At 41.0% G+C, this 25,299-nt stretch overlaps 1 protein-coding gene across 2 annotated transcripts in view; it reads right to left on the reverse strand.

Annotated features, from left to right (window-relative positions):
• The window catches only part of si:rp71-79p20.2 (zinc finger protein 704), a 142,601-nt gene that overhangs the window by 105,420 nt on the left and 11,882 nt on the right, over positions 1 to 25,299 (reverse strand). For both annotated transcript variants that reach the window (XM_034172627.1, XM_034172628.1), the window contains exon 2: positions 17,846 to 18,075. In XM_034172627.1, coding sequence (XP_034028518.1) covers positions 17,846 to 18,075 — 230 coding nt within the window. The remainder of the gene's footprint in view (positions 1 to 17,845; positions 18,076 to 25,299) is intronic.

A 25,299-nucleotide genomic window follows, 5' to 3' on the forward strand; every position in this document is an offset into this window, starting at 1 on the left:
TTTTTGGGTCCAAGGGCCACAGACAGTTTGTGAGATGACCCCCAAACTGTGAATTCAAGCCACAGTTCACAGTGAAGACAGTGAAGCATGGTGGTGCAAGCATCATGATATGGGCATGTTTCTCCTACTATGGTGTTGGGCCTATATATCGCATACCAGGTGTCATGGATCAGTTTGGATATGTCAAAATACTTGAAGAGGTCATGTTGCCTTATGCTGAAGAGGACATGCCCTTGAAATGGGTGTTTCAACAAGACAACGACCCCAAGCACACTAGCAAATGAGCAAAATCTTGGTTCCAAACCAACAAAATTAATGCCTCGTAGATGTGAAGAAATCATGAAAAACTGTGGTTATACAATTAAATACTAGTTTAGTGATTCACAGGATTGCGAAAAAAGCAGTTTGAACATAATAGTTTTGAGTCTGTAGCGTTAACAGCAGAAGCTACTATTATTGTGAATACCCCCTTTTCTACTTTTTTTTTTTTTTTTACTAACAGCCCAATTTCATAGCCTTAAGAGTGTGCATATCATGAATGCTTGGTCTTGTTGGATTTGTGAGAATCTACTGAATCTACTGGTACCTTGTTTCCCATGTAACAATAAGAAATATACTCAAAACCTGGATTAATCTTTTTAGTCACATAGCACTACTATTATTCTGAACACTACTGTACATGCTGCACACTGTCTCCAGGAGGGCCAAGATATGCCAACAGGATGATGACTCTCTATACAGCTAATGTAACGCTGCCGTGCCTACACCATAGAGGGAAAACAGGACACGAAGTACCCGGATGTTCAATACAGCATGTGTGTCGAGTGAATGTGGAGGCCAGAATGCCAGAAAGAAAACAAAAAGAACAAAGAAATAAAAATGAAAACCCAAGACAGACACAACTGTTTGCCCCCTTTGGTAATGGCACAGCATGCTCCTTGCCAGCACACAGCCAGGCGTGAGTCCTCACTCTAGCTTTCATATGTGCAACTATGGTGTTTACACTCCAGGCTTGGTGGTTTGATATGCAACTGTGCAAAGCACAAATGGCTGCGCACATCAGTCAAGATAATGTTGGAGTGCAGTGTTGCTGTACTGCAGCGGAGATGGGAATTTGTTCTTTGGTTGAAATGTCTCCACTGAGAGAAGAGGACTAGAGAAGATCTGAATGGGACAGACCTTCGTGGTTACTCTGAGCAGAGTGAGTCAAAAGGCTGAACAGTAATTATGACAAAAAGACAGCTGTCTTATTCCCTCCACCATCTACCCCCCATGTCCCTGCAGTTGGTTACTGTGGCATCGTGTTCACGCTGACTCAGTGTTTTCTATTCATTTTAACCCCGCTGTGGTGACTGCGGATCTAACCAAGGACAGATAAGACACAAAAGCTTTCCACGTCAAGCACGATGTGCACTCCCCTCATCATGTCCTCAGCCCTTTTTTCTAGTTCTTTGTTCCTTAATCAGTGTGCTGGATCCTGCCCTGATGAGTGCTGACAGGGAGAATGAACTTTAAGAATCTTAGTAAAAGGCAGACTTAATCAAAGACAGACCAAGGAAGCAGGAGCAGGGTTGACACAAGATTTGAGGAAAATATTTATTTATTTTTTGCTATAAAAATCTAAAATGCCCCCAAGGGGACAAGCCTCTTTTTTTTTTTTTTTTTTTTTTTTTTTTTTTTTAATAAACAGCTACTTTAGTTACGCAGTTATGACAGACTGCTGATCAATCTTCATACTGTAATTTGAGAAACAGTCGCCTGTTTGTTGTTCTCCTACTCCTTCCGGGTCCTACAGCTGATTTCCACCAAACTTGACCCCAGAACTGCCCTTAAAAACTTTGTTTTGGAAAAGGTCAAGGTCAAATTAAAGACTGTGGTTAAATTGAAGACTGTGGAAAATGCATTAAGCAGCACATTCCACGGCGAAAAGAAACCAGATTTACGAGGTCTATTAGATAATAAACCGACCCTTTTATTTTTTTTTTTTTAACTATATGGATTTGAATGACGTGCGATTACACCAATCATGCTTGAACCCTCGTGCGCATGCGTGAGTTTTTTCATGCGTGTCGGTGACGTCATTTCCCTGTGGGCAGGCCTTGAGTGAGATGTGGTCCCGCCCTCTCGGCTGAATTCCTTTGTTTCACACGCTGCTCGAGACGGCACACCTTGCTTTATCAAAATTTTTACTGGACCTGTGAGGAATATCCGAGTGGACACTATTCGAGAAATTAAGCTGGTTTTCGGTGAAAAGTTTAACGACTGATGAGAGATTATGGGGTGTTTCTGTCGCCGTAAGGACTTCCCACGCAGCGGGACGTCGTGCAGCGCTTCCAGGCGCCGTCGTCGGCCTGTTTCGACCTGAAAACATCCTAATTTAAGGCTTAATTCACCCAGGACGTCGTGAGAGAACAGAGTAGATTCAGAAGAGGCCGGCATGAGGACTTTATGCGGACATTCCACTGTTTAAGGACATTTTTTAATGAAAGACGTGCGCGCAAATTCGCCGAGTCGTTTCCGTGACGACTCGGCAAATCTGTGTGCGCCGCGACAGGAAAAACACCTCCGTGTTGAAAACCATTTGTAAAATTCAGGCGGCTTTTGATGGCTTTCAACAAGTGAGTAACTGAGAAATTGTTTAACAGCTTGGGCATGTTCCAACTTGTCCGTTAAGGTTTCCAACCTTTCCTGTCGCGACCCCCCGCGGTTGGGTCCGGCCCGACGTGCGACTCTGCCCGCATGTTCTTTCATTACAAAATGTCCGTTAACAATGGAATGTCCGAATAAACTCCTCATGCCGACTTCTTCTGAAAGTTCTCTGTTCTCTGACGACGTCCTGGGTCAACAGAGCCTGAAATGTGGAAGTTTTCAACTTGAAACGGCGAGACGCTGCCGCCTCGAAGCGCAGATCGCCATCAGGCGCCGTGGGCCGTCCTTACGGCGACACTACCAGACCAAAATCTCTCATCAGCCGTTAAAATTTTTACCGAAAACCAGCTGAATTTATCAAATGGTGTCCACTCAGTTGTGCCTTACAGTTTTGAAAAAAATTTGATCAAACAAAGCAGCAGTCTCTGAGCCATTCCTAAACAATGAAGGAAAAAAAAAAAAAAAAATCGACGAGAGGGTGGGCCACTCCTCACTCAAAGACTGCCACAGGCGAATGACGTAACCGACAGGCGTGAAAAAACTCTCGCATGCCCACGAGGGTTCAAGCATGTCTGATGTAATCACACGTGATTCAAATCCATATGGTTTTTGAAAAAATAATAAGGTCGGATACTTTTCTAATAGACCTCATATATCTGGTAAAGGACCAAGGCAAAATGTGTTGTAGTCAGTGGAGGGTGTGTGCAGTAGCAGATGGTTCGCTACACCTTCACAATGTAGCTATTATATTAATAATATCACAGTGACATCTAATGATAGTGTTTAGTACACTGCCCTTTAGCTATGGAAGCTAACCTTACCATCACAATCTGACAAGATGAGTTGTCCGAGATACCGACTCAGCACTTGTGAATGATTAGGTTACGAGAGAAATCCATGCCAACTTCAACCTTAAAACTATTGCTGCCTCTTCATCTCCCCCCACCCCACCCAAAGAAAAAAAAAAAAAACAAACAAACAATGCAGTCTGCTACATGAGGTACTCAAATCAACATTCTGCTTCCTGTCTGAACAATTTTTTTGTTTGTTTGTATATTTAAGTGTTCCTTTCTGGTAGAAATAAGCTTTTGGATCAGATCGAGGAGCTGTCCACGTGTGTGTTGCTGCGTCCCAATGGGGATGACACCCTAGCGCCACACCACTTTCTAGCATCATGTGGTCCTGAAATGACTGAATGATTTTCCAACAACTGATTTATCTACAACACCTGATGAAACATAAAACGAACATTTATGTTTGACAGTAGGAGGAAACCCACAGACACAGGGAGAGTATGCAAACTTCACACAGAAAGCAATTAGGCTTAAGGGGAATCAAACCTACAATCTTCTTGCTGTGAAGCAAGAGTACTGACCAGAATGCTGACTGGATATGCCTGCTATGAAGCCAACTAAATATGAAAGCGACAGTATGTAGCATAACTGAAAAGCTAACTGAACTGAAAACAAACAAATTAGCTTTAAGGCTAATAACAACTAAACATAAAGTTAACTGCACCTAAAGCTAACTAAATACTAACACTCCCTCTGCTGAATCACCTCTAAATTATTTACACATTATTCACTTTGTGTGTTTTTAGGAATCCGCTAGCTTAGTGCAGCTACTAGCTCTTAGCCGATTTAGCATGGCGGCTTTGCCTGTCTCTCCTGCACTTTTCTGCTCTGGGTGTGAAATGTTTAGTTATTCCTCGGCCTCCTTTAGCAGTAATGGTACTTGTAATAAGTGTAGCTTATTCGTAGCTTTGGAGGCCAGGCTGGGCGAATTGGAGACTCGGCTCCGCACCGTGGAAAATTCTACAGCTAGCCAGGCCCCTGCAGTCGGTGCGGACCAAGGTAGCTTAGCCGCCGTTAGTTTCCCTCTGGCAGATCCCGAGCAGCCGGGAAAGCAGGCCGACTGGGTGACTGTGAGGAGGAAGCGTAGTTCTAAACAGAAGCCCCGTGTACACCGCCAACCCGTTCACGTTTCTAACCTTTTTTCCCCACTCGACGACACACCTGCCGAGGATCAAACTCTGGTTATTGGCGACTCTGTTTTGAGAAATGTGAAGTTAGCGACACCAGCAACCATAGTCAATTGTCTTCCGGGGTTCAGAGCAGGCGACATTGAAGGAAATTTGAAACTGCTGGCTAAGGCTAAGCGTAAATTTGGTAAGATTGTAATTCACGTCGGCAGTAATGACACCCGGTTACGCCAATCGGAGGTCACTAAAATTAACATTGAATCGGTGTGTAACTTTGCAAAAACAATGTCGGACTCTGTAGTTTTCTCTGGGCCCCTCCCCAATCGGACCGGGAGTGACATGTTTAGCCGCATGTTCTCCTTGAATTGCTGGCTGTCTGAGTGGTGTCCAAAAAATGAGGTGGGCTTCATAGATAATTGGCAAAGCTTCTGGGGAAAACCTGGTCTTGTTAGGAGAGACAGCATCCATCCAACTTTGGATGGAGCAGCTCTCATTTCTAGAAATCTGGCCAATTTTCTTAAATCCTCCAAACTGTGACTATCCAGGGTTGGAACCAGGAAGCAGAGTTGTAGTCTTACACACCTCTCTGCAGCTTCTCTCCCCCTGTCATCCCCTCATTACCCCATCCCCATAGAGACGGTGCCTGCTCCCAGACCACCAATAACCAGCAAAAATCTATTTAAGCATAAAAATTCAAAAAGAAAAAATAATATAGCACCTTCAATGCACCACAGACTAAAACAGTTAAATGTGGTCTATTAAACATTAGGTCTCTCTCTTCTAAGTCCCTGTTAGTAAATGATATAATAATTGATCAACATATTGATTTATTCTGCCTTACCGAAACCTGGTTACAGCAGGATGAATATGTTAGTTTAAATGAGTCAACACCCCCGAGTCACACTAACTGTCAGAATGCTCGTAGCACAGGCCGAGGATTAGCAGCAATCTTCCATTCCAGCTTATTAATTAATCAAAAACCCAGACAGAGCTTTAATTCATTTGAAAGCTTGACTCTTAGTCTTGTCCATCCAAATTGGAAGTCCCAAAAAACAGTTTTATTTGTTATTATCTATCGTCCACCTGGTCGTTACTGTGAGTTTCTCTGTGAATTGTCTGACTTAGTGCTTAGCTCAGATAAGATAATTATAGTGGGCGATTTTAACATCCACACAGATGCTGAGAATGACAGCCTCAACACTGCATTTAATCTATTATTAGACTCAATTGGCTTTGCTCAAAATGTAAATGAGTCCACCCACCACTTTAATCATATCTTAGATCTTGTTCTGACTTATGGTATGGAAATTGAAGAATTAACAGTATTCCCTGAAAACTCCCTTCTGTCTGATCATTTCTTAATAACATTTACATTTACTCTGATGGACTACCCAGCAGTGGGGAATAAGTTTCATTACACTAGAAGTCTTTCAGAAAGCGCTGTAACTAGGTTTAAGGATATGATTCCTTCTTTATGTTCTCTAATGCCATATACCAACACAGTGCAGAGTAACTAACTAAACTCTGTAAGTGAGATAGAGTATCTCGTCAATAGTTTTACATCCTCATTGAAGACAACTTTGGATGCTGTAGCTCCTCTGAAAAAGAGAGCTTTAAATCAGAAGTGCCTGACTCCGTGGTATAACTCACAAACTCACAGCTTAAAGCAGATAACCCGTAAGTTGGAGAGGAAATGGCGTCTCACTAATTTAGAAGATCTTCACTTAGCCTGGAAAAAGAGTCTGTTGCTCTATAAAAAAGCCCTCTGTAAAGCTAGGACATCTTACTACTCATCACTAATTGAAGAAAATAAGAACAACCCAAGGTTTCTTTTCAGCACTGTAGCCAGGCTGACAAAGAGTCAGAGCTCTATTGAGCCGAGTATTCCTTTAACTTTAACTAGTAATGACTTCATGACTTTCTTTGCTAATAAAATTTTAACTATTGGAGAAAACATTACTCATAACCATCCCAAACATGTATCGTCATCTTTGGCTGCTTTCAGTGATGCCGGTATTTGGTTAGACTCTTTCTCTCCGATTGTTCTGTCTGAGTTATTTTCATTAGTTACTTCGTCCAAACCATCAACATGTCTATTAGACCCCATTCCTACCAGGCTGCTCAAGGAAGCCATACCATTATTTAATGCTTCGATCTTAAATATGATCAATCTATCTTTATTAGTTGGCTATGTACCACAGGCTTTTAAGGTGGCAGTAATTAAACCATTACTTAAAAAGCCATCACTTGACCCACCTATCTTAGCTAATTATAGGCCAATCTCCAACCTTCCTTTTCTCTCAAAAATTCTTGAAAGGGTAGTTGTAAAACAGCTAACTGATCATCTGCAGAGGAATGGTCTATTTGAAGAGTTTCAGTCAGGTTTTAGAATTTATCATAGTACAGAAACAGCATTAGTGAAGGTTACCAATGATCTTCTTATGGCCTCAGACAGTGGACTCATCTCTGTGATTGTTCTGTTAGACCTCAGTGCTGCTTTTGATACTGTTGTAAAACTTTCCTTTTCGCTAAAGCTTATAGTTAGGGCTGGATCAGGTGACCCTGAACCATCCCTTAGTTATGCTGCTATAGACTTAGACTGCTGGGGGGTTCCCATGATGCACTGAGTGTTTCTTTCTCTGTTTGCTCTGTATGCACCACTCTGCATTTAATCATTAGTGATTGATCTCTGCTCCCCTCCACAGCATGTCTTTTTCCTGGTTCTCTCCCTCAGCCCCAACCAGTCCTAGCAGAAGACTGCCCCTCCCTGAGCCTGGTTCTGCTGGAGGTTTCTTCCTGTTAAAAGGGAGTTTTTCCTTCCCACTGTCGTCAAGTGCTTGCTCACAGGGGGTCATTTTGACCGTTGGGGTTTTTACGTAATTATTGTATGGCCTTGCCTTACAATATAAAGCGCCTTGGGGCAACTGTTTGTTGTGATTTGGTGCTATATAAATAAAATTGATTGATTGAAATTGATTGATAGCTGTGAAAAAATATTATGGGTAATCAACCGCCAAAGCATTCCCAGTCATACAGGTGGTATGACTGGGAATGCTTTGGCAGGCTATGTTCTTGGAGAAGACATTTAAGCTGCATTGTTCTAGTCTACCATGTTCAAAGCGGATACCAGCTTTCACTGTGGAGGCAACCTGTGATGAGCTGGTGTCCCATCTGGGATAGGTCATAGACTCTCATCCACTTCATGGTATGGAATCCAGGTTTAAGCACAGGCATCGATGGGCCTCGGGGACTATACGGTGCTTACAGCATAAACTCGTGCATAACTTTTTTTCTGGAATGGCAGGCACCAAAAGAACATGAAGAAGAATGATGTTCATACTAAACATCTATAAAGAAATTAATTTATATATAAGTTCCTCATTTTTTTATTTTATTCCTTTCCTTTTCTTACTGCAAGATATTTGTTTGGGCATGTCCATAGGACAGTGACCTATTTTACAGTATTTGCAAACTGGAAAGACAAGCTGCAAACGAACAAGACTGCACAAAAGAAACAGAACTGAGGTGAACAGCAGCATTACAGTTAAGGTCTCTTCAAATATTTAATCCTGCAGCACAACGGCAGCATTATCAGAGCAGGAGGACAGCAAATGAAAATAAATTGTTTTGTTGACATTGTCCAAAACAGGCCACAGAGTGCAGCAAACACAGTGCTTCATTCACAGCCAGATACAATGAAGGACATGTACAAGCACACACACCTCACCACTTGAATGTTACAATTCAACAGAGACGCGCATACATACAGTGCATCTGCAAAGTATTTACAGCGCTGCACTTTCTCCACTTTTTTTTTATGTTCCAGCCTTATTCTAAAATGGATGGCATAATTTTTTTTTCCTCAAAATTCTACACACAACACCCTATAATAACAATGTGAAGTTTTGTTTTTTGTTTTTTTTTTTGTTTTGTTTCTTTTTTATTTTTGCTAATTTATTAAAAAAAGAACTAAGAAATCACATGTATATAAGTATTCACAGCCTTTGCCATGAAGCTCAAAACGGAGCTCAGGTGCATCCTTTTTCTGCTGATCATCCTTGAGATGTTTCTACACCTACAGCTTAATTGGAATCCACCTGGGGTAAATTCAGTTGATTGGACATGATTTGGAAAGACACACAATATAAGGTCCCACAGTTGACAGTACATATCAGAGCAGAAACAAAACATGAAGTCAAAGGAATTGTCTGTAGACCTCCAAGACAGGATTGTCTTAAGGCACAAATCTGGGAAAGGGTACAGAAACACTTCTGCTGCTCTGAAGATCCCAATGAGCACTGTGACCTCCATCATCCATAAATGAAGAAGTCCAGATCCACCAGGACTCTCCCAAGAGGTGGCCGCCCATCTAAACTGCGCAATCAGAGGTGGTGACCGAGAATCCAATGGTCACTCTGTCAGAGCTGCAGTATTCCTCTGTGGAGAGAGGAGAACCTTCCAGTAGGACAACCATCTCTACAGCAATCCACCATCAGGCCTGTACGGTACAGTGGCCAAACAGAAGCCACTCTTTAGTAAAAGGCACATGGCATCCCACCTGGAGCTTGCCAAAAGGCATCTGATGGACTCTCAGAGATACATCAAGCTCATTTTAATCATTTAAGCTTCTGAGGTCAAGAAGACTGAGTGCAAATTTTGGTGCTGATCACAGCAACAATCTGAAATTGCGTCTGAAAAGGACAGTTTTGCATATTTTGCTAATTTTCAAAAGAACTATCTTGGTGCAAATGGGCATGGAGTTCAGCTCAAGCCAGTGAACACATCCATATAAGGTACTTGAATGTGCGATATACGGTTTGGGAGTTAAAGGCAAAAAAGTAAAGGTGCTGCTATAGCACCCCCTATAGGCGGATTTGTTTAAACTTTTTGTGTCTGAGTTATGTACATGATTTTGTACCAGTTCTGAAAGTGGCACCTCACTAGCTTGTACGGTCTAGGCTCCAGTATTGCATTTAGTGTGGGTGGGGGGCTGAAAATGCCATACTACATATGCCAGGCCTGCATGTGGTGCTGTAATGCTTCCACAAAAACCAGAGAAGAAGAAGTGGCAGTCAGAGATGGACTTAAAGAAAAATAAATGACTTATCAGCTATTATATGCCATTGCAAAACATTAATGTAAATGTGATGGTTGTTTCATGGTTGATAAGAAACTGAGATCCTGTTTCAGCAAAAGCAATGCAAAAGCCAGTTAGGAAAGACTGAGCTAATCTAATAATTCAATGGAACAGCAAAGAGGCCTGGCTAACATCATCAAATTGTTATGTAACATTACTCAACATCTTTTGTGTTGTGTCAATTCAGAGCTTACAGTGATAATGACAAACCGAGATAGTTGTCAGGATGTCGTAGGAAAGAAATGTTTCAAATATTAAGATCCTGATTGAGAGATGAGACCAGCATTTTGTTATCTAAACAAGACAAGCACACATACAACAAGAAACCCACAACATCCCTCTGCCTGTTCAGTCTTGCATGCTCCCTAAGGACTACTCCACCTGTCATACATGACCAAGCAGTATGTAACATTTGCATGACAGAGATAGGGACAGAAAAGAAAAGAAACAAAAAAACTAGAGCACTGTGCTCATAGTGCGCCAACCTCCTCTAACACTAGTTTCTAATTCCACTAATTTTTACCTTGGAAAATAATTTTCAAGGTAAAAGTCCTGTTACAAGTGGCTTTTTATAAACTAAATTAGATGTGATGAAATGTCAGGAGTATGTATTTAGTTCATGCACTTGAATCAGAGGTTTTTTTGTTGTGGTGTCAGGATCAACTTTTTCAGTTTCTGAATTCTTTTTGAGATCATTTTTGCAGGACATTGGTTATCTCTGCTATGCATAATTTGTCGGTGCTTTTTGGGACTTCGTTTCAGACCGATAACTGGAAGATCAACAAACAGGCATCAAATTAAAACCTCCATCCAATTTTGGTGGTGAAAGTAAACCCATAACAAAAAAAGTGAGTGATTGAAGCACTTTGTTTGAGATATAATGCAAAACGTACACCAAATGGGCTTTTCAACATTAAGTTCAAATGTCCACAAAATCAACAATCCAGATCAAACTTGGCGATAGTGAGTGCCAATCTGCACCTCACTTTCAAATATGAGAGTGATTTGGGCACATTTGAATAAGATATAATGTAAAATATACATTAAGTGGGGTTTTCCATGTTAAATGTAAATGGCCACAAAATCTGTAACCTGGATTAGATCCAGATCAAACTATGTCAATCGATAAAGGATACCATCCTATATAACGCTCTCAAATATGAAAGAAATCTGATCTTTTCTGACAGTTATGAATTTTTGAAAATTCATTCAATGTTAAAGGATAGGGATTTTTTTTAAATTTTCCAAGATTTTTCCTGACTGACCTTTGACATGGAAAACTGAATCAGTTCTTGCCTATCAGGATATGAATCCTCTGTAAAAGATTTCATAACAGTATATGAAAAATTGTGGGTTACAGGCTGTTCACAAACAGGGAAGATAACATAAATTCAGCCCAACTTTGTTGGCAGGGGTAAAAAACAAAACAAAAAAAAAAAAAGTCTGACATTTAAAACTTCTACATGTGACACACCTACTAGCAAGCAGACTCAGAAGTTGTATCCTCTTTCATTTTGAACTTAAAATTAGCACACATTGCGGCTGAGGATGACAGAGACACAAAATGACGAGATCCTTGCATTCAACACTATCGCCACAAGGCATGTTGTTACCGTAGTCTGGCAGAGAGACTGGAACAAAAGCAATTGCTACGAAAAATGAAGGGAAAAAGGTGCTTAGACACCGCCAAGAGCCTCTCCCAGTCCTCTTCCTAGTTACATAATCACTTTATCAGTACAGTCGGCTTGTCCCTGCATTTTCTGCTTGTTCCGTGCGGAATACTTTGTGTATGTAGTTCTATCAAACAACCTCCTGGAAAACCCTTTTCATATGTACTTTTGTGCATGTTTGCACTGCACACGAAACATCATACAACCTGCGCATAGGCTCATCTTTCAGCCTGTCAAACAGAGAGGCCAATGCACATGAAACTGCTTAGAAACAACAAAGCAGAATGTACAAAAAGCTTAATTGATTAAACAAACAAAAAAAAAAACCCTCACTGCTTCATTTGTAAACAGTCCTGACATGACTAGTGATTTGTTATTTTTCATCCTTCTGTTACGTTACTGGACAATCCGGGCCTCATCACAAACTTTTCTTAGGACACATATTTCAAAACCTTTTCTGGACCGAATACCAAAATTGTGGTCAGCTAACCAGCACACCCCCACACCGTTCTTGCCCAAACCACTGCACAGTTTTAGCTGGAGGGCAAATTCCACTTCGAGTTAACATTCTGTCTAGAAATATATACAGTAGTCTTGGTTGAAAGGTGTATCTGTTGTTTCATTGCTGCAAATTCAGTATCAAACTAGAGAGTGCTCCAAGGGCACATACATACACCACCACACTAATTTATAACTGCAAGAGATAAATGTTAGCAGGATTAAGCACAAAAAAAAAATTACAAAAAAAAAAAAAATACAAAACTGATTTTCTTGAAACTTGGTGAAAGGGTGTAGTATGAATCAAAGAAAAAACCTTAACTTTTTTTGGGGGGGGGGTTAAGGGATTTTTCACCCCACTTTCTTCAACATTGTGAGATGAGACATTTTTCAACATTTTCAAGAGATAATGCACAAAATTTTACGGGAAAAATATACAGATTTGAAAATGCCTTTAAAAATTAGCGAAACAATGAGTAGGGCTGAGAATCTTTCAGTATATCACAATTCAATTCGGTTTCGTGGGGTCACGATTCAATTCAATATCAATAATTGTTTCAAAACAATTTTAAATTCCAAGATCAATTTTCGATTCTCAATTAATTCAGTACATAGAGCTGCTAATTTCAGGAGCAACTCAAGTGAGCTGCAGTATGCTAAGAAAAATGGTGTGACAAATGATGCCATGAAAGCAAAGTGAAAAGAGATTATGTAAGTTTATATCTGAAAAAAGTAATGTAAACAAAAACTAATCTATAAATAATCATTTTCACAATGCTGTAGACGCACAGGTATTTTGAAATGAAACAGGTGTTGGTTTGAATTATTCTTTTTGCATGTTCAGAATTGGCTGGAATTTTTTAAAGTGAACCAGAATAAAAAAAAAAAAAAAAAAAAATTCTGATTACGTCCACCAAGGAAGTAATAAAATTGCCTGCATTTATGTGTCTGTCTGCCAGCAGGATTACGTCAAAACTTTTCACCAGAGATAGGTATTGAGCCATGGAATTTAGAACCCATTAAATTTTGGAGTTGATCAATATCTGAATCCGGATTCTGGATCAAGTTTCACTTTATACAGGCTTTGAATGATTACTTTTAGCAGGATTATGTCAAAACTACTGCATGGATTTTGCCGAAACTTTCAACACACATACATATTAGGCCAGGGAAGACTTCATTAAAGATGATCTGGATCAAGATTTCTCTTTTTATACACTTTGAAGAATTACTTTAAAACTACTTCATAGATTCTCACCAAATTTGTACCACAGATAGATATTAGAGCATAGAAGACCCCATTAAATTTTGGAGGTGATCCAAATCTGGATTGGAGGACATCAGAAATCTCTGATTGCTCTTGTTTGTAATGTTTTAATCTGTTTTAAAAGCAGGAACCTAAGTTAAATATTATGCAAAATTCAGATTTCATTATTACATTTCATTCACAAATAATGTTTAAAACATCACTTCATCTATGTAAACTGTCAACTTTGTAAAAAAAAAAAAAATAAATAGTCCACGTTGTCTCAAAGCACATGCAGCACAGTCTGATCTAATACAGAGACAGTGATTGAACACAAATATGCATCATCCGCTTTGGCTTGTATGTCCCTAGTTTGTTAGAAAACAGGAAGTAAACAAATTCCAATTATTTTTTTTACAAATATTGTAGACGGAGTGATGCAGGATTTCCACTCTTCTCACCAAATTTTCACCACGGGAAAAGGGAAACAACTGCTGTGGTTTCCTTTCCGCAACAATTAGAGTGGCAATATTTACATTATCTCTTGAGAAATTTGTGAAAATCACTATTTCACAATGTTAAAGATAATTAGTACTCTACAAGCACCTGCTTTTTTTCATAGATTTTTTTTTTCACATTATATCTTGAGAAATTCAGAAATCTCAAAAGGTGAAAGAAAGTGGAAAAAAATGATTCCTTGATATGCCCCTTCATTGGATTTGCTCCAAAGGTTACTAGTTTCTTCCTTGGTCCAGACCCCACCCTTTCAACCAGTTTCAAGGAAATCAGTTTTGTAGTTTCTGCATAATCCTTATCAGAAAAACAGCAACAAAAACACTACCGTGCATCCGGAAAGTATTCATAGCACTTTTCTTTTTCCACACTTTAAAGTTAGTCTTATTCCACAATGAAGTAAATTAATTTATTTCCATCAAAATTCTACTCACAACACATCGTAGTGACAACACGAAAAAGGTTTTGTTTTGTTTGTTTGGTTTTTTTTGCAAATTTATTAAAAATAAAAACCAAAGAAATGACATGTACACAAATATTCACACCCTTTGCTCAATACTTTCTTGATGCACCTCTGACAGCAATTACAGTCTCAAGTCTTCTGGAATATAATGACATGACCTTGGTGCACCTATCTTTGGGCAGTTTTGCCCAGTCCTCTTTGCAGCACCTCTCAAGCTCCACCAGGTTGGATGGGGAGCGTCGGTGCACAGACATTTTCAGATCTCTCCAGAAATGTTCAATCGGATTCAGGTCTGGGCTCTGGCTGGGCCACTCAAGGACATTCACAGAGTTGTCCTGAAGCTACTCCTTTGATATCTTGGTTGCGTGCTTAGGGTCATTGTCCTGCTGAAAGATGAAACCACACCCCAGTCTGAGGTCAAGAGTGCTCTGGAGCAGGTTTTCATCCAGGATGTCTCTGTACATTGTTACATTCATTTTTCCCCTCAATCCTGACTAGTTTCCCAGTTCCTGCCGCTGAAAAACATCCCCACAGCATGATGATGTGACCACCATGCTTCACTGTAGGGATGGTGCCTGGTTTCCTCCAAACATGACACCTGGCATTCACACCAAAGAATTCAATCAGTCTCATCAGACCAGAGGATTATGTTTTTCAGAGTCTGACAGTCCATCGGGTGCCTTTTGGCAAATTCCAGGCTGCCATGTGCCTTTTACTCAGGAGTGGCTGATGTCTTGCCACTCTACCATACAGGCCTGATTGGTGGATTGCTGCAGAAATTTGACTTCATGCTTGGTTTGTGTTCTGCAGTGTTTAGCAGTGGGACCTTATATGTAGACAGGTGTGTGCCTTTCCAAATCATGTCCAATTAACTGAATTTACCCCAGGTGGACTCCAATTAAGCTGTAGAAACATCTCTATGATGATCAGTGGAAACAGGAGGCACCTGAGCTCAACTTTGAGCTTCATGGCAAAGGCTGTGAATACTTATGTACATGTGATTTCTTAGTTTTTTTAATTATTATTTTTAATAAATTTGCAAAAAATCTACAAAAAAAAATAAAAAAAACTTTTTCACATTGTCATTATACAACCCCTGGCAAAAATTATGGAATCACCGGTCTCGGAGGATGTTCATTCAGTTGTTTAATTTTGTAGAAAAAAAGCAGATCACAGACATGACACAAAACTAAAATCATTTCAAATGGCAACTTTCTGACTTTAAGAAACACTATAAGAAATCAAGAAAAAAAAAAACTGTGGCAGTCAGTAACGGTTACTTTTTTAAACCAAGCAGAGGGAAAAAAATATGGACTCACTCAATTCTCAGGAATAAATTATGGAATAACCCTGTAAATTTTCATCCCCAAAACTAACACCTGCATCAAATCAGATCTGCTCGTTAGTCTGCATCTAAAAAGGAGGGATCACACCTTGGAGAGCTGTTGCACCAAGTGGACTGACATGAATCATGGCTCCAACACCAGAGATGTCAATTGAAACAAAGGAGAGGATTATCAAACTCTTAAAAGAGGGTAAATCATCACGCAATGTTGCAAAAGATGTTGGCTGTTCACAGTCAGCTGTGTCTAAACTCTGGATCAAATACAAACAACATGGGAAGGTTGTTAAAGGCAAACATACTGGTAGACCAAGGAAGACATCAAAGCGTCAAGACAGAAAACTTAAAGCAATACGTCTCAAAAATCGAAAATGCACAACAAAACAAAGGAGGAACGAATGGGAGGAAACTGGAGTCAACGTCTGTGACCGAACTGTAAGAAACCGCCTAAAGGAAATGGGATTTACATACAGAAAACCTAAACGAAAGCCATCATTAACACCTAAACAGAAAAATACAAGGTTACAAAGGGCTAAGGAAAAGCAATCGTGGACTGTGGAAGACTGGATGAAAGTCATATTCAGTGATGAATTTCGAATCTGCATTGGGCAAGGTGATGATGCTGGAACTTTTGTTTGGTGCCCTTCCAATGAGATTTATAAAGATGACTGCCTGAAGAGAACATGTAAATTTCCACAGTCACTGATGATATGGAGCTGCATGTCAGGTAAAGGGACTGGGGAGATGGCTATCATTACATCATCAATAAATGCACAAGTTTACGTTGATATTTTGGACACTTTTCTTATCCCATCAATTGAAAGGATGTTTAGGGATGATGAAATCATTTTTCAAGATGATAATGCATCTTGCCATAGAACAAAAACTGTGAAAACATTCCTTGCAAAAAGACACATAGGGTCAATGTCATGGCCTGCAAATAGTCCGGATCTTAATCCAATTTAAAATCTTTGGTGGAAGTTGAAGAAAATGGTCCATGACAAGGCTCCAACCTGCAAAGCTGATCTGGCAACAGCAATCAGAGAAAGTTGGAGCCAGATTGATGAAGAGTACTGTTTGTCACTCATTAAGTCCATGCCTCAGAGACTGCAAGCTGTTATAAAAGCCAGAGGTGGTGCAACAAAATACTAGTGATGTGTTGGAGCGTTTGTTTGTTTGGTTTTATGATTCCATAATTTTTTCCTCAGAATTGAGTGATTCCATATTTTTTTCCCTCTGCTTGGTCTAAAAAAGTAACCGTTACTGACTGCCACTATTTTTTTTCCTGATTTCTTATAGTGTTTCTTAAAGCCAGAAAGTTGCCATTTGAAATGACTTTAGTTTTGTGTCATGTCTGTTCTGCTTTTTTTCTACAAAATTAAACAACTGAATGAATATCCTCCGAGGCCGGTGATTCCATAATTTTTGCCAGGGGTTGTATACGTACTCAGTGCAGCGAAAAAAAAAAAAAAATCACGTCAGAAATGAGTCCAGTTTTTCCTTTCTCTCTTCCTCCTCACAGCCTCCAGACAGCACAGTGGATCTGTTTTGTGTGTGTATCTTACAAGAATTAGCAGCGTCAGTTAGCTCACTCAAATTATGTCTTGAGAGAGTCATTGTCCCCCCCGCCTGCGCACACACACACACACACACACACACACACACACACACACACACACACACACGCAACCTGGTCGGCGCTTGTGTGTGCATGTGCTCCCAAAGAAAGACTGTGTACGTCCTCAATGCAGCAAAAAAAAAAAAAAAAGAAAGAAAAAAAAATCACATCAGAAATGAGTCCAGCTTTTTTTCCAGGCAGCACAGTGGATTTGTTTTGTGTGACGCACATGTGCATGCACAATCACATGCGTGCGTGCGTAGAGTGCAATGGTACCAAACATATGGAATCAAATTTGCACTCTAAATGGAACTAAGCCGCACTCTAAATGCAATGCAACACAAATGGGATGAATTAATCCATGTCATGTGACATACAAAGCACCAATCAAATGACAAGGATCCACTCAGCCATTATATAAACCTCCTTGGTGAAGGCAAGCAGCTCCCAAACTGATCTGGTAGGATGAAGCATCACAAATACACCAATATGTCTGACAGTCATCAATGTACATATTCCAAAATCCTAAGTGGAATCCAAAGTTCATATTCGTACTATGCCAAAGTCTAAATCACATCATCTAGAGTTGCTAGGAGGTGATGTTTACGTCACTCAACAAAGCAATACTCACAGAGTAAACCCAAAAATACCAATGTTACAACTTAATCTCCAGACAATGAAAAGCAATCAAAGTTTCATGACAACAGGTGTGATCAGCCTCTCAGTACCTGTTTCTGGGAACCGGGATGTGAGAGGATGGGAAGAGTTGTCTCTCGGTAGAAGGGATGCTCTGCCTTTGTGCTGCCGTAAAGCTGCTGACCAGCTCTGCTGGTTTCCCTGGATTCCTGATATCCAAGTGCATGAGAGTCACCTGTCTGTTTGTGCCCGAGCAGTGAGTGGGACTGGCCCTCTTCAGGACCCCAGCGGAACTGGTGTCTTTTTGGTCCCCCAGGCCAGTCTAGAAAAATGAAGCAAGAACTCATTAAATCTAACCCATCATAATGAGGCCATTATCAGCATTCCTCCTTCAGCCACATCATGTCCTCTGACAGAAAGAGGTTAATTGTTTTCTTCAGCAGAGGGTATTCAAATGCCACTTTTCAAAGGAGCAGCATTGCTGGAAGCTCTAGTTTATTAAAGCCCTCCCAACACAGAGGCACCCTGAGAGCAGCCGTAAAGCCAGCTCTCTATCAATGACAAAGCTCCGGTCATGCGGAGGTCTTGAAAAATAAAGTCATACTGAGTTATGGTGTTGATTTATAAATAACATTAATACCGAAATAATAACTCCATTAATGTCAATTCTGTCATTGGTACAAAGTTAAAATATAACATATATCTTTTAATGTTGAATAATGCACTAATTCTGACGTTTTGTAACAAAGAGACAGATCGCAAAGGATTCTGGGTAAACGTGCCTCTGCTAAACACTGATTGGTTCAGTCACTCATTATGTAAACCAACACGTTAATGTGACGTCTGTCGTGTGTTGGTGTTTAAATGTGCTTTTGTAAAATATTCCATTTTTTTATTTGTAAAAACAGGCATTTTTACAGAGCCCTGGAAGTGTCATCGCAAAATTTTTTGCATGTGGAGAGAATGTGCGCATGTTTGCGCACATTCTCTCCACATTCTCTCTTTACAACATTCATTTGATGTTGTAAAACGTGCTTTACAGTGTGCAAGATGATTTTTCATGCAGGAATTTTTTGGACCAAGTTTCAGGTTAATCGTGCGTCCTGCATCGTGTAGTGTTCATGGAGTATCAAGCTGCGGTCAACATCTGATGACCACCTCCTGATCGCCGATCGTATGGTCGAATGAGAATCAAACCTGTTTGATATATTATTGTGGTCGGCCGTCGTGAGGGTTTCCTGCTGCTGAAAGCTACAAGCAGCATCCAACCGTTCGCACTGTGCCTGTGTAAACACTGCAGAGCTGTCTTGTAATAATGTTATTATTATTATTATTATTATTATTATTTTGCAGTTGTTTTGTTTTTAAACTTCATTTGTAAAAAAAAAAAAAGCCATTTGCAAAGCAAAAAATTTGATTTGACAATCATCTGACATAACCGGGGTCAAAATAAATAGAACACTGCCATCTACTGGTTCCCAGACACTGCCATGAACACTACTGGCCAGTAGATGCTAGATGGCAGTAGAGGCTTTCAAAACAAATTCTAGATAATCCCTGTCTGCTCACATTTAAAATGCGTGGAATTTAACAAACGCAATTAAAAAAAAAATCAACGTCTATAAACGCAGAGAATATATTCAAGAGAGTTTTAGGCACTAGAGTTTAGTGCTGTTGTCCGTGGAGCCTGAACAGAGTGTCTGAAATGCATTTGTCCTGTCGTGACGTACTGAGATTACATCATCCTACCCAAAATCCACTGCGGGGCAGAGCATGTGCTCACAAAACCTTAACAATTAGCACATTACTTTAAAACTAAAACATATATCTGATATTTTTACTTTATGAAACTTCAGACATGACTAATTTTAAATAACTTGTCCAAAATTAGTTTGGTCAAAATTTGAACCATAAATTAAAAATGTATGCCTCTGGATGACTTAGGTCATATTGCAAGCATATCGGTATGGTGTTAAAGGAAATGTTTTTTTTCTTTTTGGGGCTGTTTTTCCTTTGTTTGCAGAGGACTGAGATGCTTTTTATACAAGCACTTCTCTTCTGTTTGCAGAGGTTATAACTATGCGTCTGTTACGAAACTTAACAGGTGGGTGCTGAACTAATTTTAAAAATGCTTGTCGCTGTTCATCTTTGTTTATTTTGTTTATCGGTTTAAAAGTTATCGGATAAAAATTAATCGGAAGATAATTGGTCAGATAATGGTTTTGAAAGTTATCTAAAAAGATAATCCGATACTGAAAGCATTATCTTCGATAATTATCTTATCGGATTATCGGAAGTGTGCCCACCACTGGGATTACACAGATTAAGGAGTGCTCCAGCCGGTTTAAAGACCGCCCACAGCGTCTGAGAGCGCGGCACGCTCCGAGTGCCGATCGACAGGCTCAAACCCCACTCAAACAACCAGATCATTTCCAACATGAAGGCTTTGTTGATCCGGGATGTCGTCTAACTTTCACAAAAAAGGCAGAAGGCGTGGACATCAGCACTTTTTCGGCACATTCTACTGTTACAGGAGTTTTTTTTTTTCCATGGAAAGAGAAGCGGAGGATTGTGCCACCGTGCCGCTCATGGCGCGGGATAAAACCACCTCCGTGTTGCTCTCACAGGACGGCTTTCAGATGGCTTTCAGACGGCTTCCGGCTGCTTTTCAGTCGTGTGAGTATCCGAGAAATTGTGCATGAGCTGGACATGCCCCAACATGTCCTGTGAGGCTTCATCACGGCGGTGCTTTGCGCCATGCGGCTCCGCTGCGACGCGCGGAGTTCCTCCGCACGTCTGTCTCAATGTGCCGAAAAAGTGTTGATGTCCACGTCTTCCGCAATTGCTGTGCTAGTCAGACGACATACCGGATCAAGACAGCGTCCAGTTTAGAAATGAATGGCACATTCCACTGTTACAGGAGTTTTTGTCATGGAAAGAGGAGCGGAGGAACTCCATGCGTCGCGGCGGAGCCGCATGGCGCAAAGCAACGCCGTGATGAAGCCTCACAGGACATGTTGGGGCATGTCCAGATCATGCATAATTTCTCAGATACTCACACGACTGAAAAGCAACCGGAAGCCGTCTGAGCCAGCTGAAAGCTGTCCTGTGAGACCAACACGGAGGTGGTTTTGTTCCGCGCCATGGTGGCGCAATCCTCCGCTTCTCTTTCCATGAAAAAAACTCCTGTAACAGTAGAATGTCCCAAAAAGTGCTGATGTCCACGCCTTCTGCCTTTTTTGTGAAAGTTAGACGGTGTCCCGGATCAACAAAGCCTTCACGTTGGAAATGATCTGGTTGTTTGAGTGGGGTTTGAGCCTGTCGATCGGAGCTCGGAGCGCGCCGCGCTCTCAGACGCTGTGGGCGGTCTTTAAACCGGCTGGAGCACTCCATCTGTGTAATCCCCATAAAATCGTCGCTGAAAGCCATCTAAATTTTCCGAATGGTGTCCACCTGGAGGTCTCTCACAGTTTCTGGAAAAATTTGATGCAGCAAAGCTCCAAATCGTTCAGACATTTATTCGCAATAAAAATCCGACGAGAGGGGTGGACCACTGCTCACTCAAAGCCTGCTCATAGGCGAATGACGCAACTGACAGGCATGAAAAAAAACTCACGCATGCGCACGAAGGTTCACGCTTGGCTGACACATGATTCAAATCCATATGGTTTTTGCAAAAAATAAAAAGGTACAATACTTTTTGGACAGACCTCGTATTTCCTTACTAGGAGAGCATATCTCACCCATATTGGCCTCTCTTCATTGGCTTCCTGTTAATTCTAGAATAGAATTTAAAATTCTTCTTCTTACTTATAAGGTTTTGAATAATCAGGTCCCATCTTATCTTAGGGACCTCATAGTACCATATCACCCCAATAGAGCGCTTCGCTCTCAGACTGCAGGCTTACTTGTAGTTCCTAGGGTTTGTAAGAGTAGAATGGGAGGCAGAGCCTTCAGCTTTCAGGCTCCTCTCCTGTGGAACCAGCTCCCAATTCAGATCAGGGAGACAGACACCCTCTCTACGTTTAAGGTTAGGCTTAAAACTTTCCTTTTGCTAAAGCTTATAGTTAGGGCTGGATCAGGTGACTCTGAACCATCCCTTAATTATGCTGCTATAGACTTGGTGACTGGTTTCTAAACACAATTATGACAGAGTTTTTTGGGAGAAGAGCGAGCTGCAGCAAGCAGCAGAGTTTCTCTTTTTTTTTTTTTAATAGTTTACATGTGCGCGTGAACGAGACAGTTGGTCCTCAAGTTGGGTCCTGCAGAGGCGGAAGGACCACTGAAAGCAGCCGTCATCCAGACTCAGCTCCTGCAGCAAATAATGATCTATATTGTTTCTTTCTCTTTTTGCTCTGTATGCACCACTCTGCATTTAATCACTAGTGATCGATCTCTGCTCCCCTCCACAGCATGTCTTTTTCCTGGTTCTCTCCCTCAGCCCCAACCAGTCCCAGCAGAAGACTGCCCCTCCCTGAGCCTGGTTCTGCTGGAGGTTTCTTCCTGTTAAAAGGGAGTTTTTCCTTCCCACTGTCGCCAAGTGCTTGCTCACAGGGGGTCGTTTTGACCGTTGGGGTTGTTCCATAATTATTGTATGGCCTTGCCTTACAATATAAAGCGCCTTGGGGCAACTGTTTGTTGTGATTTGGTGCTATATAAATAAAATTGATTGATTGATATCCTTCAAAATGACTCGACCCTAATCTGCATACCACCTGGGGCAGTTTATCAGAAAGGTGTTGTAACTGCAAGAACAGTATTCACAAGATGTTACTGAGTTGAAACAATAACAAAACAAGAATGTCAGAAAATGTTTAAAAAGAGGTGAAGATGACAGTCTTGTAGTTAAGCATTGGGCTTGAGACCACAGGATCCTTGGTTCAAATCCCAACCTGACCAGAAAAATCACTAAGGGCCCTTGGACAAGGTCCTTAATCCCCTAGTTGCTCCTGTTGTGTAGTGAGTGCCTTGTATAGCAGCACCCTGACATCAGGTGAATGTGAGGCATTATTGTAAAGCGCTTTGAGCATCTGATGCAGATGGAAAAGTGCTATATAAATGCAGTCCATTTACCATTTATAAGACATTGTGTGAGACTGCCCACAATCATGTTGTCATGTAAGTCTACAGTGATCAATACAACATAAAAGTAAGTGGGACCGAATCAGTCAACCAAAGATGATTCTGTAGATATGTACACAATTTGCCAATTCCTCTTTCACCCATAGCTCATACAGCACACCCAGTCCTGTTACTTTTCAGATACACCTCGTATATTGCTTTAATGGAATACAGTAAGTCAGCTGGATGACAGCTGTCATATGGTTCTAACTAGCAGCATGTCTTTTTTGTTTTGGTCATATATTGCTTTAGTGAAGAGGGTCTACTAATAATTAATACAATGATAACGTAATGTTTACATTCACATTAATTATGCTACTTTAACTACTCAGGCTATCTTCACTTTGGACTAAACTCAGAAGGCAATCGCAGTAACGACATATCACCATGTGTTCTTTAATAACCTAAATTTGAGAGGGAAACAAAAAAGCTCTACAAAAATTGGGAGTATGTAATGAGTAAAACATTAAACAATGTACATGATGTGTGTGCATTGTCATTTCAGCTGCTACCGTCTCAGGACGGGGTTGCCACAGTGGATACAGCCAGATCCACATTGGTAATTGGCACAAGTTTTACCCCGGATGCCCTTCCTGATGCAACTCCAGTTTCACCCGGAGAAACACACACACACACAGCCGCTGGTGTTCCAAAGAGGTCTAACATCCAAGTACTAACCAGATGCTGCACTGCTTAGCGTCTGAGTTCTGACGGGATCAGGCTAACACAGAGCAGACCAGCTGCGAACAAGATACATGATGTACAAGCTGATAAGAACTTTGAGTCAGGATTTCAAAAACCAAACCAGATACTGATGGCAGAAGCCATCTGATGACCTGACATGGAACAACCCTTCATCCAATTAAATTTCATACTTTAAACCATAAAATGTTCTCAAATGTACCTTTTCTAAAGGGATACATATAACTAATGTACTAGGTCAAAGTTATCGGCACAGTGGCTTAGTGGTTAGCACTGTTGCCTCACAGTAAGAAGGTCATGAAATCGATTCCCACCTGTAGCCTTTCTGTGTGAAGTTTGCATGTTCTCCTCATGTTTTCATGGGTTCTCTCCAGGTGCTCCAGCTTCCTCCCACCTCCAAAGACATGCAGGTTAGGTGGATTGGAAACTTTAAATTGTCCATAGGGGTGTGTGTGTGTGGGTGTGGGTGTGAGGTGTGCATGTGAATGTGTTTGTTTGTCTATATGTGGCCTTACATCAGACTTGTGTTCTGTCCAGGGTGTACCCCACCTGACACCCTATGGCTCCAGTGCCCGCCCACCCCACTCTGTGACCCTTAATTGGAGTAAGCGGTTGAAGATGAGTGAGTGACTATGTGAGCGTTCTCATATGCAAAAAAAAAAAAACAAAAAACAAAAAAAAGACATTTAGGCCACCATGAGAACTGAAAAAAATATTAGTTATATTAGTTGTCATTTTGATGCCTGTTTAACTGTACTAATTACTTCATATAAATCACCAATATTGGAGCCCAGGTTTATATGGGCTCTCTGTTGGGACTGTTTACACTGAGACTGCTACCTGCTGCTTTGGACTTGAATTAACAGTCTTTTTCAAGACTTTTTTACCTTTTTTTTTTTTTTTTACTTTTTTACTGTGCTCCAACGCCTAAGGAAGACCTCTAACGGTCGAAACATCGCGACGGAGCACTTTTATCTGCTAACTTTCATCAGCGTTGGCAAGCTAACTAGCTTGCTAACGCTTTCGTTTTTTATTTATTTATTTATTTTATTTTTTTTTCTCTTTTAGCACTGTTGTCGTGCGTTGCCTGTGCTGCTTCATGGCCTGTTTGGTGCCTTGATTGGGGCACTCCTTCTGCTGAATCACCTTTAAATTATTTACACATTATTCACTTTGTGTGTTTTTAGGAATCCGCTAGGTTGCGTAGCTACTAGCTCTTAGCCGATTTAGCATGGCGGCTTCTCCTGTCTCTCCCGCACTTTTCTGCTCTGGGTGTGAAATGTTTAGTTATTCCTCGGCCTCCTTTAGCAGTAACGGTACTTGTAATAAGTGCAGCTTATTCGTAGCTTTGGAGGCCAGGCTGGGCGAATTGGAGACTCGGCTCCGCACCGTGGAAAATTCTACAGCTAGCCTGGCCCCTGTAGTCGGTGCGGACCAAGGTAGCTTAGCCGCCGTTAGTTCCCCCCTGGCAGATCCCGGGCAGTCGGGAAAGCAGGCTGACTGGGTGACTGTGAGGAGGAAGCGTAGCCCTAAACAGAAGCCCCGTGTACACCGTCAACCCGTTCACATCTCTAACCGTTTTTCCCCACTCGACGATACACTCGCCGAGGATCAAACTCTGGTTATTGGCGACTCTGTTTTGAGAAATGTGAAGTTAGCGACACCAGCAACCATTGTCAATTGTCTTCCGGGGGCCAGAGCAGGCGACATCGAAGGACATTTG

This window comes from Thalassophryne amazonica, chromosome 6, assembly GCF_902500255.1.
Source record: "Thalassophryne amazonica chromosome 6, fThaAma1.1, whole genome shotgun sequence".
NCBI classification, from domain to species: domain Eukaryota; kingdom Metazoa; phylum Chordata; class Actinopteri; order Batrachoidiformes; family Batrachoididae; genus Thalassophryne; species Thalassophryne amazonica.